This window comes from Haliotis cracherodii, unplaced genomic scaffold, assembly GCF_022045235.1.
Source record: "Haliotis cracherodii isolate W230 unplaced genomic scaffold, xgHalCrac1.p SCAF_21, whole genome shotgun sequence".
In the NCBI taxonomy this organism is placed as follows: domain Eukaryota; kingdom Metazoa; phylum Mollusca; class Gastropoda; order Lepetellida; family Haliotidae; genus Haliotis; species Haliotis cracherodii.
The window spans coordinates 13241513-13256410 of NW_027266277.1; the positions used below are offsets into that span (position 1 = coordinate 13241513).

A 14898-nucleotide genomic window follows, 5' to 3' on the forward strand; every position below is an offset into this window, starting at 1 on the left:
TTGAAGAATGGATTTAAAACGTGTCTTTTTGTATTGTCTGACAAAGGAAATAATTAACCCAATTTAGACCGTCTTCCATAGACCGTTATTTCAGTTGATCGTTTTGTTGAAATGTCCTTTGTAGTCCAGTATGGAAACATGGTTTTCGAGTGTTTCATATTTCGGTAAATCCTGACTTATGCAATTCGTTTACAGCGTCTCGCTACTGGTCCGACAGTGCAACGCAAATGTCTGCATCGATTATCTCGTACACCATCAGTCGCCGTCAACATCGTCTACTACATCCATCCCATTGGGACCGCCTCCGTGGGTTAGTGTATAGAGCGTCTTCTCGGACAGCGGAAGGTCGGTGGTTCGATCTCCAGGCCGCGCCATACCAAACGACGTTAGAAGATGGTATTTGTTGTTACCCTGCCTGGGGCCCGGCATTAATGTGATAAAACAAGGACTGGTCCGCACAGAGTCGGTAAAATGTGTGTGTGTGGGGTATCCATGTTTAACTGCAGCATATGGTTTGTTTGTTGTTTAACGCTGCATTCAGCAATATTCCAGCTATGTGAAGGCGGTCTGTAAATATTCGAGTCTGGACCAGACAATCAAGTGATTAACATCATGAGCCTCGATCCACGATGAAATGCATCAACCAAGTCAGCGAGTCTGACCCCCCGATCCCGTTAGTCGCCTCTTACGACAAGCAAAGTCGCCTTTTACGGCAAGCATGGATTGCTGAAGACCTATTCTAGGCTGGATCTTCGCGGGTCTCTTCCCTAATGCTGGTCATATGTTTTGATGACCCTCCCCATGTACTTTTGTGATGACCCTCCTTGAAAAGACAAAATGCATAAGCACTGAATATTTTATTTTGAACGGTCCATTTTTTATGAACCGCCACAAATATGTATATTATTAATTATGGCCCTCATATTTAACTGTCATATTTTTGCATGACCAGTCAATACCTGAAACTTCTACCTCAGTCGGGGGGGCACGGGTGGCCCAGTCGTCTAAGGCGCCGCGATTCGCTGTGCAGAGTTGCGGCCCTTCGGCACGCCAGAATCCTATGATTGTGGGTTCGAATCCCAGTTCACTCCAATTATGTTTCTAGGTTTGTCACCGAAGTGGTAAACGTCTGAGACCTGCATCACTTCAATCTTTCCTCCCACATTAAGCTGACACGCCGCGATAAAACTGGATTACTGTTAAAAGCGGCTTTAAACCAAACTCACTCACTCACTCTACCTCAGTCGTGTTGGAGAGGCGGTATAGTTCGCAAAGCCTTTGATCGTCATCATATGAAGCTGGTGTCCACTGTGTACATGGACAACAACTGCAACAACACTATCACTGTAGTCGACGACACCAGCACCAGTATTACGTCGACCGAGACGACAGCAACTGCCTGACAACTGTTGATCAGGGGCATACGATGTAAGGTGAAATGGCGTTTAACGTCGCGTCCAAGATTATTGCTCTTATATAGCGACGTGCATGTACGTGTGTGTGTGTGTGTGTGTGTGTGTGTGCGTGTGCGTGTGCGTGCGTGTGTGTGTGGCTGCTTGTACTAGTCCGGACTAATGCTGGGTTTTTTTCTAGTGCTAGCCCTCAGAGATACCACGCCGCAGTTCAACATGAATATCCCACTCAGACACAATATACTTGTTGTCACATATCCAAGCCGACAAGCCCTTGTTTTAGCCCCTTAATGCCGACGTTCTACCACTAGCCCACGGAGGCGGTCCACGGACAAAAAACTCAGCCTTGGTGTGGTGACAGTCACCGTTAGTTAAAAAAAGGTCGTCCCAGGCATCAGAATGCTACGGTTGCGGTTGTTTGCTGTTTAACGCCGCACTGAACAATATTCCAGCTATATAAGATGGAGGCCTGTGTTGACCAGACAATCCAGTGATTGACTGCATAAGCATCGATCTAAACGGTCGGGTAGGTTTAAAGCGTTCGCTCGTCACGCCGAAGACCCGGATTCGATTCCCGACATGGGTACAATGTGTGAAGCCCATTTCTGGTGTCCCCCGCCGTGATATGGCTGGAATATTGCTAAAAGCGGCGTAAAACCATACTCACTCACTCACACAATCGGGATACGATGACATGCATCAACCAGGTCAGTCTGATCATACTCTCCTTTGGTGCTTCTCACAAGCATGGGTTGCTGAAGACCAATTCTAGCCCGGACCTCACAGGGGCCGTATGCTGTGAGACAGACAGACATATGTATTAGACGTACATTTATAATAAACAAATGGGTATTTAAATATGTCACGGACCCGTTTGTCTGAAGTTTAAAACCTCAGTGAAACTATGAATCACCGCCAAATATGTCCAACAATAGTATTTCTTAAGCACGGTAAACACTTGTAACTGACTTCAATAAAAACAAATGGTTGGCAAGAGAGTGTCTCTGTGATTGATACTTATTAATCCAAGCTAGACTTTCCGACAAGCGAGCAGGTTAGATTAAACTGCCAAAGTGCACCAGGACTTCGGCACCAGACGAGGTCGTTCACAGTGCACGCGCAGACTGTAGACATGACGTCACGTCTATCTTTATCCGAATAGAAACCTGCCACCGATATGTTGTAAGTTGAAGAGAGGCTTCGAGGGCCGTGTTCGCCAACAGTGGAACGTATAGCTTTCTATTAAACGATTTAATCGACCTTGGAAGCCCTCACAGCATCACATATGTGTTGTGCATTAGTTAACCATGGCTGGGGCGCAGCAAGGGTGTGATATCGTGTGAAATTATCACAGTTATTTTACATTGCGTAAACGTTTCAATCGCTTGTCAACAGGTGTGTTCAGCAGAAGTCGAGGTGGGATTGCCGCGTTGAGGAGGCAGACTGACAGTTCATCATCACCTGTACAAGATGATGTTGAACAATATCTGATTCTGATCAAGAGATCGGTGTCGGATACAGAAACGCCATTCCATATTTGGGGGGATTGGAAAAAAACAATGTGTACATACAACACATCACAATACATAGCAACAAATTTGTTTGAATATTTTTTTCAGATCTTTGAAAGGGCGCACTTTCAGCGAGACAGATCTAGTTAATGTATTTTTGAAAAATGAAGCTGGTATATATGTTGCGAAGATATAAACAGAGTAATAATTAGTATGAATGTGTTAGAATGATAATTACTGTGAATGTGTTAGGTTGGAAATTAGTGTGAATGTGTCAGAAAGATAATTAGTATGAATATGTTAGAATGATAATTATTGTGAATGTGTTTGTTGGAATGATAATTTTAGTGTGAATATGTTAGAATGATAAATATTGTGAATGTTTTAGCTGGAATGATAATTATTGTGAATATGTTAGAATGATAATTATTGTGAATATGTTAGAATGATAATTATTGTGAATATGTTAGAATGATAATTATTGTGAATGTGTTGGTTGGAATGATGATTATTGTGAATGTGTTAGACTGATAATTGGGGTGAAAGAGTTAGAATGATAATTAGTGTGAATGTGTTAGAATGATGATTATTGTGAATGTGTTAGAATGACAATTTGTGTGAATGTGTTAGGATGATAACTATTGTGAATGTGTTGGTTGGAATGATAATTATTGTGAATGGGTTAGAATGGTAATTAGTGTGAATGTGTTAGAATGATAATTAGTGTGAATGTGTTCGGATGATAATTAGTGTGAATGTGTTTGTTGGGATTCAAATTATTGTGAATCTTTTAGACTTCTAGCTGGTATGAATGTGTTCGAATGATAATAAGTGTGAATGTGTTAGAATGATAATCAGTGTGAAAGTGTTCGAATGATAATTATTGTGAATATTTTAGCTTGAATGATAATTAGTGTGAATGTGTTAGTGTAAGGGCGTTATAGCTGAGTGTGGAAGGAAAGATTCAACCCACGGTAATGGTACTGACAGATCAAGTTTGGATTAGAAACCATGAACAGCGGATCATGGCGTGGCAAAGGGACGGAACTCCGCACAGCGACTGCTTCAAAGAACTGGGCCACCCACGTCACTCAGTGGTCGATGACTCGAGTTTAGATGGCCCTTCACAAAAACTAAATAACGTATACACACAAAGGTTTAAGCTTATACTCTCAGCTAATTGATATGTGTCTGTACTAGTTTAGAGTATTCTTTACACTAGTAACAAGGGGAAAAAGATATATCAAAGGGCAAGGCTTGATAGGGATTTTTTAACTCTAATTTTATCAAACTTCAAAGTTTCGGATACCTTTTTAAAATACTTAGTATTAAGGACATTAGTGGAATTGCTGTGTGACTGACAACGGCCTTTTTCTTTTAACACTTGTAAGTGTTGCCCTTGGAACAACATCAAGGAGATAATTATGTGAGAAAAAACGACAATTTGCCAACGCTTGGAAGAGAATCTAACTAACTAAGTCAGTTGCCCAAGATGAAAGGATTGCCATTTGTTTGTACTGTATTAACCTAATCATATACACACAATACAATATTTACAAGGTGTCCAACAGATCTTGTGTCATCTTACTGCGCTTCGAATGGTATTATCTATATGGAGCAGAAAGGAGCCAGAAAGGGATGTTGCTGGGTCAGAAAATGATCCTTGAAGAGGCTAACACTTACCACCGTAACCTCTCAATATGTTGGATAGACTACAGAAAAGCTTATGATTCTGTACCTCACGAATGGATTTTGAAGTCACTTGAATATATTGACCTCCCCGTGCGACGACTTGTTTCACTCAAGTCTTTAAGGAATTACAGATCAACCCAACTTGAGACGTTTCTCGCAGGGCAGGTGGTGACCTCGGAACCCGTTTCTATTAGAAGAGGAATATTTCAGGGCGATTCTTTCAGTCCTTTGCTTTTCTGTTCGTCGCTAAATCTTTCAAGCTTTAGGCTTAGCAAAGAGGAAGGTTATCATCCTGGACCTCCTCAGCAACAGATCCCCAACACCCCTTACTCACCTCCTTTACATGGATGACCTTGAACTTATTGCCAATGGAGGATCCACACTAAAAAAACAGATTCTCCATGTCGAATCTTTTTCTAGTGATATCGGCACGTCCTTTGGACTCGACAAATGCAACATTATTCATCTGAAACGTGGCAAGGTAGAGGAGTGACGATCACTCAGTTTACTGAGAGAGGGGGGGGGACAATGTCAGACAATAGATCCCACCCTCGCTCTCCCCTCAATCGCTTAAATTTACAAATCTTTATGGGAGGGCGTGGTTTCATTGACGTTTGGGATCTTCATGACAGAATTGTTTTGTGCACTTTTGTACACATTTATTTGTCTGATGATCCTTTTGTGAAGCATGTCAAGACTAAGGGTGAAAACAAGGCATTCCACAGTTTTCGTAAACGAGCCAAAGATGTCGGACATAATCTCAATGTCAGTGTTGATTTTGTTGATGGTTCTATACTGCTGGACGGTACGGTAATGAGTGTCAACCAAGTGAAATGCCATATTAATCGGCCCAGACTCATATGTTTCTTTGGTTCCCGTTTCTTTATACTTATTTAAAGTTACATATATACCCTTTGTGTCGTTTTATTCAACTGTACAAGTTCGACTGGTAGTCTGTGGCGCCGGTCCCAGCTGGGCAGAGTTGTGTCCCTTAGCCAGGTCATATGCGTGGGTTCGAATCTTAAAATTGCTTAGATCGTGGTCTATGGTTTGTCAGCACCCACCTGTGCCCGCTGGTTTCACAACCCAGTCACACGTTTACACTAGCCGCGAATATTGCTGATGAGGCATAAAACAATATTTACTTACTAACGTATTTACAGCGCAGTACGCGTTAAGCCCGAGCATTTCATGGGGCTACGTGCTTCATCTACGTCTTGTAATCAGTGAGAGAGTATAGTTTTATGCCGCTTTTAGTAATATTCCAGCAATATCACGACGGGGGACAACAAAATGGGCTTCACACATTGTACCCATGGGAGGAATCGAACCCGGGCCTTAGGCGCGACGAGCGAATGCTTTAACCACTAGGCTATCCCACCTCCCTACACATTTTCAAACCAAAGGCATAGAGTACCTAAACTTCCCGAGAATGAACTGTTTTACGTTTTCAGTAATACTTGGTCATCACAGGCAGTTCCTCTGGGCCCGTGAAGATTCGGGGTAGAATAGGTCTTCAGCAACCCATTCTTGCCGTAAAAGGCGACTATGCTTTTTGTAAGAGGCGACTAACGGGATCGGGTGGTCAGGCTCGCTGACTTGGTTGATGCATCTCATCGTATCCCAATTGCGTGGATCGATGCGCATGATGTCAATCACTTGATTGTCTGGTCCAGACTCGATTATTTACAGACCGCCGTCATATAGCTGGAATATTGCTGAGTGCGGCGTTAAACATCAAACAAACAAAAATTCCTCTGTGATACCACCTTTTAGCATTCGACTTCCTCTTCTCTAACAATCAGCACTGTTATGCAATAGCCACGATCAACAGCACATAAATACATGTGGTAACCTTTTTAGCGAAACTGTTTATCATCTTTTTCAGGTTTTAATTCCCACGAAGAACCTCACCTGTCATTATATGTAAAGCCATAATCAGCTTTTTGGTAATTTGGTTATGAACATTTTTTCAAACCCCACGATAGAAAATTTTCAGATATAAAAATAGTTGGTTGTGGCATGGATTAAAAAGACGCTCTTTTTGCCATTTTATTAATTTATTTTAAACTTGTCCTGGGATTCAAAGACGTATCTCTTTCCACTGACAAATTGTACAAAACAACATTTTCTTTGCAGCAGCCAATTTGTTTTCCTTTAAGAAATTGAAAAAAACCCACAAAAGTGCCAAAAAGTCTTTATTTTCCGGGAAAAGACTTTATAGTGAAAGTCCTCGCGTTAGAATCGACAAATTAGAAAACGATAACTTAATTAATGTGTAACTTAATTTTTTTAAATACATTTGAAAAACTGAAGAATATTACTTGTTTTCGTTTCTTTTATTATATAACATAAAAACAAATCGATGAAGTCTGACGATAAGCTTTTTGTACCATGATAAGAAACGCCAGCGAAATAGACCTGATTATTACATTAGCAGATCTAACTGACCGTTGGTATATGTACTGCCCTTTGATGGGTGGTCATGAAACAATCGCCCCAAATGAGGAGTTTAGCACAAACGTTGTTGTTTTCTGTAATCATATATACTCAAAGGATTAGATAAAACTTTGATATACATACAGAAGCTATTCCGATACTCTACTCAAAAGAAGTTAAAGAACTCCGATTCTTTCAAATTACTATATTAGTTAATCTGTCAAGCTATGGCAGATTAATTTATTATAGTAATATGAACGAATCAGGTGTTCTTTACATGATTTCTTTATGGCATAAAAGGCAAAGTCGTGGTGGTCATAGTGAGTCATCGTACCCCGACGGCGTGGCTTGCTGCTCATGCTATCGGTCATTGGTTTGCCTGTCCTAGAGTCGAGTATTTACAGGTTGTCGTGTTATAAGTGTTATCGTGATCACTGCCGCGTTAAACAACATTCACATTCTTACTTTGTAAGAGTAAAGCACAGGAACTCGTTATTGCTCTACTTACATATATGGGGTATATATTTTTATTTACTGACCAATAACGAGTTCCTGTGGAAAATAGGTATGTCTTATTGCAGCCTGTTAGAGCCGAATTTTAGGTATTTGTGGTTCATTGAGAATCCTTTTAATTGGAACTTTGTTAGGGTTTGTATGTGTGCATGGATACATGTGTTTAGTATAATTATAAGATAAAACATTAGAAACAGCCAGCTCTTGCTGCCAGTGGCCGTTTCAGGCTATTTTCCCAGGGGTTGGTGACAGCAATAGTATAATGTTGCAGCTAAGACTTTAAAGTTAATTGTTTTGTGTGGAGTCTTAGAGGTCGTGACCTGATCATCAGCGATAAGCATCCCACAAGAATTTCAGATATATAGCTGGACGAATGAGTGTGAGAAAGAGAGGAGAGAGTTTTAAGATACGAAAGAAGTAAGACATGTTTCTAAGAGAGTGTAAGAAGATTGTGTTAAGGGAATAGAGGACATACGGTTTTTCAACCTGTCCGAGCTACTGTCCGAGCTACTGTCCGAGCTACTGTCCGAGCCACGGTACAAGCTATCCTGCATTTATCCTGCAACTGTGCTGCGACTGTTTATTATATTACGACTTATTCTTGGAGTGTGTGATATGTTATTCAATCATTGTGTGGATATTCACTGGATTTATGGAATTATGGTATATGGAATTTGTGAAGTTTGAAATTAAAGACAATATTAAAGTGCTGGATCGAGTTGAAACTTTGATATCCTCTATCTCCAATAATTAGATAATTTAAGAGTTCACATTAAAAGTTGAAAAACCCGTGAAAATCCGGATGTGAACCTAAGACTTGGACATAAAGAAGATTGTGTCTCCATTCGTGAATTGGCAACAGGATCCTGCAAAGTTCAAAACGGATTAACACAGATTGGATTAAGGACTCGAAGTCGAAGTAAGGTATTTTATTTTCTCAAGAAGTTGAGATTGTGAAGTAAATGTGACTTTTATGGTTTTATCAATGCGTGATAAAAGAACTTACGGGTAATAAGACTACCTGTTCGAGTATTGAAGTGTGTGTTTATTCAGAAATAAGCAAATACATGAGGGATTATATGTCACTTGAATCGTGTATACACTGAATTGGACTTATCACATAGGATTACGGAACTCAAGAACTGTAAGTTACATCAAATATTTCAAGATTATTGGAACTGGTGTTGAATTGATTTGAAATCATGGCAAGTAGAACATTGAGTGATGCTGTTACGAGTGACAAAGAACTGATTCATGAACCTTTAAGAAATGCTAAATCATTAATAACTGAATCAAGATTAAGAAAACAGACTGAAAAGGGCCAAAATTATGTTTTGAACATGGCACAGGATAAAATGAAATTCTTATACAAGCAGGTTTCTTCAAAGATAAAGGACATTGAATACTTGATGAGCTCTGATGCAGATTTAGATGCCGTCAAAAATGAATTTGAAGATTGGAAGGAATTATGTGACAAGTTTCAAGAATCGGCTAAAGCTTATCATGAAAAACTTCATAGCCAATCAGCTAAAGACGATGAAGCAACTTGGTTCCAATCAAAGCTATGCACCTTTTCGCAGTTTGAAAGAAATGTTACCTCCTTCATTAAACATTACAGTACGGGAGATGACATTAGACCAGAAGATAGCGTTTCTCAAGTTGGATTACCTAAGGGTTCAGTAATCTCCTCTGCCTCCTCTGCCAAAATGGAGATCCTAGCGAAAAGGGCCGAACTTATTGCCAGACAAAAATGTTTAGAACGAAGACACCAATTAGAAGAAGAAGAAAACAGATTAAAACAAAGACGAGAAAGATTAGAACTTGAGACAGAAGTAGAAATTGCCGATGCCCAGTATGAAATTTTTGACCAGTATGACCGAGAATCACACAGTTCTCGAAAACCAGAAAGTTCACTAAGGCCCTTCAAGCAAGTAAAGACCCGAAATAAAGATTTGAACCCAGAAGCTGAAGAATTTACCCCTATTCAGAGTACAAACCTACAGGTTGGAGTCCACAATTCAAAATTTGATGAAGTATGTAAGCAACAGAATGAGATAATCCAGCTAGTGGTAGAACACCAGAAATTGGCCACGCTACCCACTAGGAAGATTCCTGTGTTCAGTGGTGACCCACTACAGTTTAAGCCCTTCATACAAGCATTCGAGCATGGCATAGAAGATAAAACCATCAATCCAAAAGATAGGCTCTATTACTTGGATCAGTACACCAACGGTGAACCGAATGACTTGGTAAGAAGCTGCTTATTCATGAACCCTGAAAGTGGCTATGAACAAGCCAGGTCACTTTTGGATAAGAAATTTGGGAACAAGTACAAGATAGCAACAGCTTACATGAACAAAGCATTGAAATGGCCGGCTATTAAGTCAGAGGACAGTGAAGCACTCAACAGCTTTGCTGTATTCCTTACCAGCTGTGGAAATACCATGACCGATATCGACTATCTAAGAGAATTAGAACATCCAAAGAACATCAGAGAGTTGATCCAAAAGTTGCCATATAAGTTAAGAGAAAGATGGAGAACAGTTTCGTTTAATATCTTGGAAAGGAGAAATGTCACCTTTGCGGACCTTGTTGGTTTCGTAGATAAACAAGCACAGATCTTGTCAAGCCCATTGTTTGGCAATATCATCGACGACATCCAAGTTCAAGCAAGACCAAAGATGAAAGAAGCGCCAAAGAGATATAAGAGCTTTGCTACCGACACATCAAAGTCTGAATTAGGTCAAGAAACTGCCACCAGGGCAGCCTACCCAGTTAAACCAAAATTGATGACATCTGGTAAGCCATCTGCAACTAGCGAAAGAACAGCCAACACGTCTAGAGCATTCATCAAGCCATGCTGGTTCTGTAATGAGGACCACACCATGGAAATGTGCAAGGGAATGCAGTGTAAGACGTTGGATGAGAAGACTGACTTCTTAAGACCAAAGGGCTTGTGTTTTGGCTGCTTACAATTTGGACATATGAGTCGCGAGTGCCCCAGCAGATTGACATGTCATATATGTAAACTGAGACATGCAACCTGTTTTCATGACAACGGTAAGGACAGAGAAAAGAAAGAAATGGACCAAACGAAGCCAAGGGTTGTCACAAACAACAGTTTGGCTACGAGTGAGAGCGGGGACCACAAAGACTTGAGCTACATGCCTGTGGTCCCTGTTAGGATTAAAGTCAACTCTGGTGACAGATATGTCAAAACATATGCCTTCCTTGACAACGGCAGTTCAGCGACCTTTTGTACCAGCAAGTTGGCAGAGGAGCTCCAAGTCACTGGAAAGATGACAAACATAGTTGTCAGCACCATGACTCAAAGGAAAACTGTTAATACCTCCATCCTATCAAATCTAGAAGTTGGTGACATTGACGGAAACAATTGGGTCAAACTGCCTACTGTCTTTACACAGGATGAAATGCCAATTTCCACAAGCACAGTCCCCAAAGAAAAGTTCATCCATCAATGGCCCCATCTACAGGACGTCACACTACCACCTATAGATGCGGAGATAGGACTCCTTATTGGCAACAATGTCCCAAGAGCAATGGAACCGTATGAGATAATCAACAGCGATGGTAACGGGCCCTATGCAGTCAGAACCATTCTTGGATGGATTGTAAATGGGCTAGTACAGGAATCAGAATCTTCCAGTGAGATCTCAGTAAACAGGACTGATGTTCTTGGAGACGAGAAATTGGATCTTCAGTTAATAGGATACTTCAACAGGGAGTTCAACGAGCGCATCAGTAATGATCAACCTGAGATGTCAAGAGACGACAAGCAATTCTTAGACATCATGAACTCCTCAAAGACACTGACAGGAGGACATTACCAGATGTCACTCCCATTCAAAGATGCCCAATTAGATTTGCCCAACAATAAAGTACAAGCTGAGCAAAGAGCCATTTCACTAAAGAAGAAATTTAAGAAGAATGAAAACTTTTATGAAGACTACAAGGTATTCATGAAAGATCTCCTGGACAAAGACTATGCCCAGAAAGTACCAGAGAATAAGAAAGACCGTAAGGATGGAAAGGTGTGGTATATACCACATCATGGTGTGTACCATCCAAAAAAGCCAGAGAAGATACGAGTTGTATTTGACTGTGCAGCAACTTTTAGAGGGAAATCTCTAAATGACCACCTTCTACAGGGGCCGGATCGAACCAATACCCTACTGGGAGTGCTCCTGAGATTTCGCCAAGAACCAATAGCTCTGATGGCAGACATCGAAGCTATGTTTTACCAGGTTAGAGTTGAACCAGACGACTATGATGTTCTGCGGTTCCTATGGTGGCCCAATGGAAACTTTGAGGAAGAATTACAAGAATATCAGATGAAAGTGCACTTATTTGGCGCTGTCTCATCACCAAGTTGTGCCAACTTTGCCTTGAAAGAAACAGCGAAGGACAACATGGACTTGTTTGGCAAGGAAGTGGTTCATGCTGTTGAAAAGAGTTTCTACGTGGATGACTGTCTTACTTCAGTCCAATCTGAGAAAATGGCCATTGAAATGTCACATAAGCTGAGAGAAATCTGTAAGAAGGGTGGATTTCGCTTGACAAAATGGATAAGTAACAGCAGAGCTGCGATAGAATCAATCCCAGAAGAGGAGCGAGCCAAAGAAGTTAAAGACTTGGACATGGATGATGCTTTACCAATCGAGAGGGCATTAGGTGTACACTGGTGCGTCGAATCAGATACATTTAAATTCCGTATTGCAGTCAAAGACAAACCAGTAACGAGAAGAGGAATACTGTCAACTGTCAGCTCCATCTATGATCCACTGGGATTTGCAGGCCCTTATGTTCTCAAAGCAAAGGGGATTCTACAAGACCTCTGCAGACTTAAGATAGGATGGGATGATGTAATCCCCGTTCCCTTGCAGAAGGACTGGACCAAATGGTTGTCGGAACTACGCAGGCTTGAGGAAATGGCGATTAGAAGATGCATTCAACCAAATGATAGTAATCAGAAGATGGTATCTCAAATACATCATTTTTCGGATGCCAGTGAAACAGGTTATGGAACTGTTTCTTACCTAAGACAAGTCAGTAGCACTGGTCAAATTCATTGTGCATTTCTCATCAGCAAATCAAGAGTTGCCCCACTTAAGCAGATCACGATACCAAGAATGGAGCTATCAGCCGCTACTCTAGCAATACGGGTAGACAGTATGCTCAAACGAGAGCTGGAAATGCCAATTGACCAAACTTACTTTTGGTCAGACAGTATGTCAGTTTTAAGATACATCGCCAATGATTCAAAGCGATTCCATACTTTTGTGGCAAATAGGCTGTCAGTAATTCATGAAGGCTCAAGCCCATCTCAATGGAAGTATGTGGACACTCAGAACAATCCTGCTGATGAAGCATCTCGAGGACTGTCAATAGATGCATTTCTGAAAGATACCAGATGGCTCTCTGGACCAAAGTTCCTGTGGGAAGATGAAGAAATGTGGCCTCAACAGACACACATTTTAACAGATATTCCCAAGAAAGACGTTGAATTAAAGAAGGTTGCCCGAGTCAACTTGATAGACTACAGCAAGCCATGTAAGGAAATAGACAGCCTTATCAGTCACTATTCTGACTGGTTTGCGCTGAAGAAGGCTATCGCATGGGTGCTCAGGATACGGGAAGTACTCCTGGATCGCAGTCAAAAGAAGAAGGCAGGATTAGCACCTCAGCAAAGCATGCCTGTAGTGTTGACTGTGAAAGACTTAGAAAATGCAGAGAAAGCCATTGTTTGCTATGTTCAACAGCAAGACTTTTCAAGTGAACTTGAAAGACTTAATTCAAACAAAGAGCTTGATTTGAACAAAGGTAGTCCAATCTCCAAGCTTGATCCATTTGTAGAAGATGGTGTGCTTAGGGTGGGTGGAAGACTAAGTCGCGCTAACATGCCTGAAAGCTCCAAACACCCAGTGATTCTACCTAAGAAATCCCATGTCTCGGAGCTGATAATTCGCCATGTTCATCGTGAATGTGGGCATTCAGGCAGAAACTTTGTACTTTCAAAATTGTTTGAGAAATATTGGATTATCAAAGCCAATGCAGCAGTGAGGCAAGAAATACACAGATGTGTAACTTGCCGACGCAATCAAGTTGCAGCAGGTAAGCAAAAGATGGCCGACTTGCCAGCTCAACGTGTGACTCCTGATGAACCTCCTTTTACCTTTGTTGGAGTGGATTACTTTGGTCCATTTGATGTAAAACGTGGACGAAAGCATGAAAAAAGGTATGGAGTTTTGTTCACGTGCCTCACAACACGTGCTGTGCACATAGAAGTGGCGTATAGCTTAGACACTGACTCTTGTATTAATGCATTGCGCCGTTTCATGGCTAGAAGAGGTCAAGTCAAAGTCATCAGATCAGATAATGGTACCAACTTCGTTGGAAGTGAGCGTGAGCTCAGAGAAGAGTTAGAAAACTGGAACAAATGTCAGATTCATCAAGAGATGTTACAAAGAAATGTTGAATGGACATTCAATCCTCCTGCTGGTTCCCACCATGGCGGCGTGTGGGAGAGACAAATCAGAACCGTGAGAAAAGTATTGAGATCTCTGGTAAGAGAACAAACGTTAGATGATGAAACTTTGCGAACTGTGTTGTGTGAGGTAGAGGCTATTATCAATAATAGACCTATCTCCAGAGCATCAAGTGATCCAAATGATTTGGAAGCCCTCACTCCAAATCACTTGTTGCTCTTGAAAAGAAAACCAAATTTGCCACCAGGTATGTTTGGTATGGATGGTCATTATCCAAGACGGAGGTGGCGTCAAGTGCAGTACATGGCAGATCTGTTTTGGAAGAGATGGTTAAGAGAGTACCTGCCATTACTACAGGAGCGGCAGAAGTGGGTGAAGCTTAGAAGAAATTTGAAGATTGGTGACATTGTGCTCATAGTGGACAATACTGCACCTAGAAACTCTTGGTCGATGGGCAAGGTTGTGAAGCTTATGCCTGACAGAAAGGGTGTTGTAAGACGGGTTGAGGTGAAAACCCAGACAAAGGTTTTGGACAGACCTATTAGCAAGCTATGTTTGCTTCTAGAGAGTGACACTTAAGCTGTGTTTTGAGATTGTGTGATGTGGACACTGCCTTAAAGACAGGATCAAGACTTTGAGGCTTATGAAGTGTTGACAGTATAGAACATAGGATGTAATTCCTGTACAATGTTCAATGACAATGAGCTGTCTTGATGTTAAGATGAATGGCATCGATCAGTATTGTATGTTTACTACATTCATGCATAATGTAAAAGATTTAAATAAGACAGACAGGATCATCTTGTGTTATAGAATGTAGTTATG

General features: G+C 41.1%; 1 protein-coding gene across 1 annotated transcript; it reads left to right on the plus strand.

Annotated features, from left to right (window-relative positions):
- Positions 1-8907: 8907 nt before the first annotated feature.
- LOC139471089 (uncharacterized) lies at positions 8908-14652 on the plus strand. The gene has a single exon (XM_071253385.1). The coding sequence runs from the start codon at positions 8908-8910 to the stop codon at positions 14650-14652; it is 5745 nt and encodes a 1914-aa protein (XP_071109486.1).
- Positions 14653-14898: the final 246 nt, after the last annotated feature.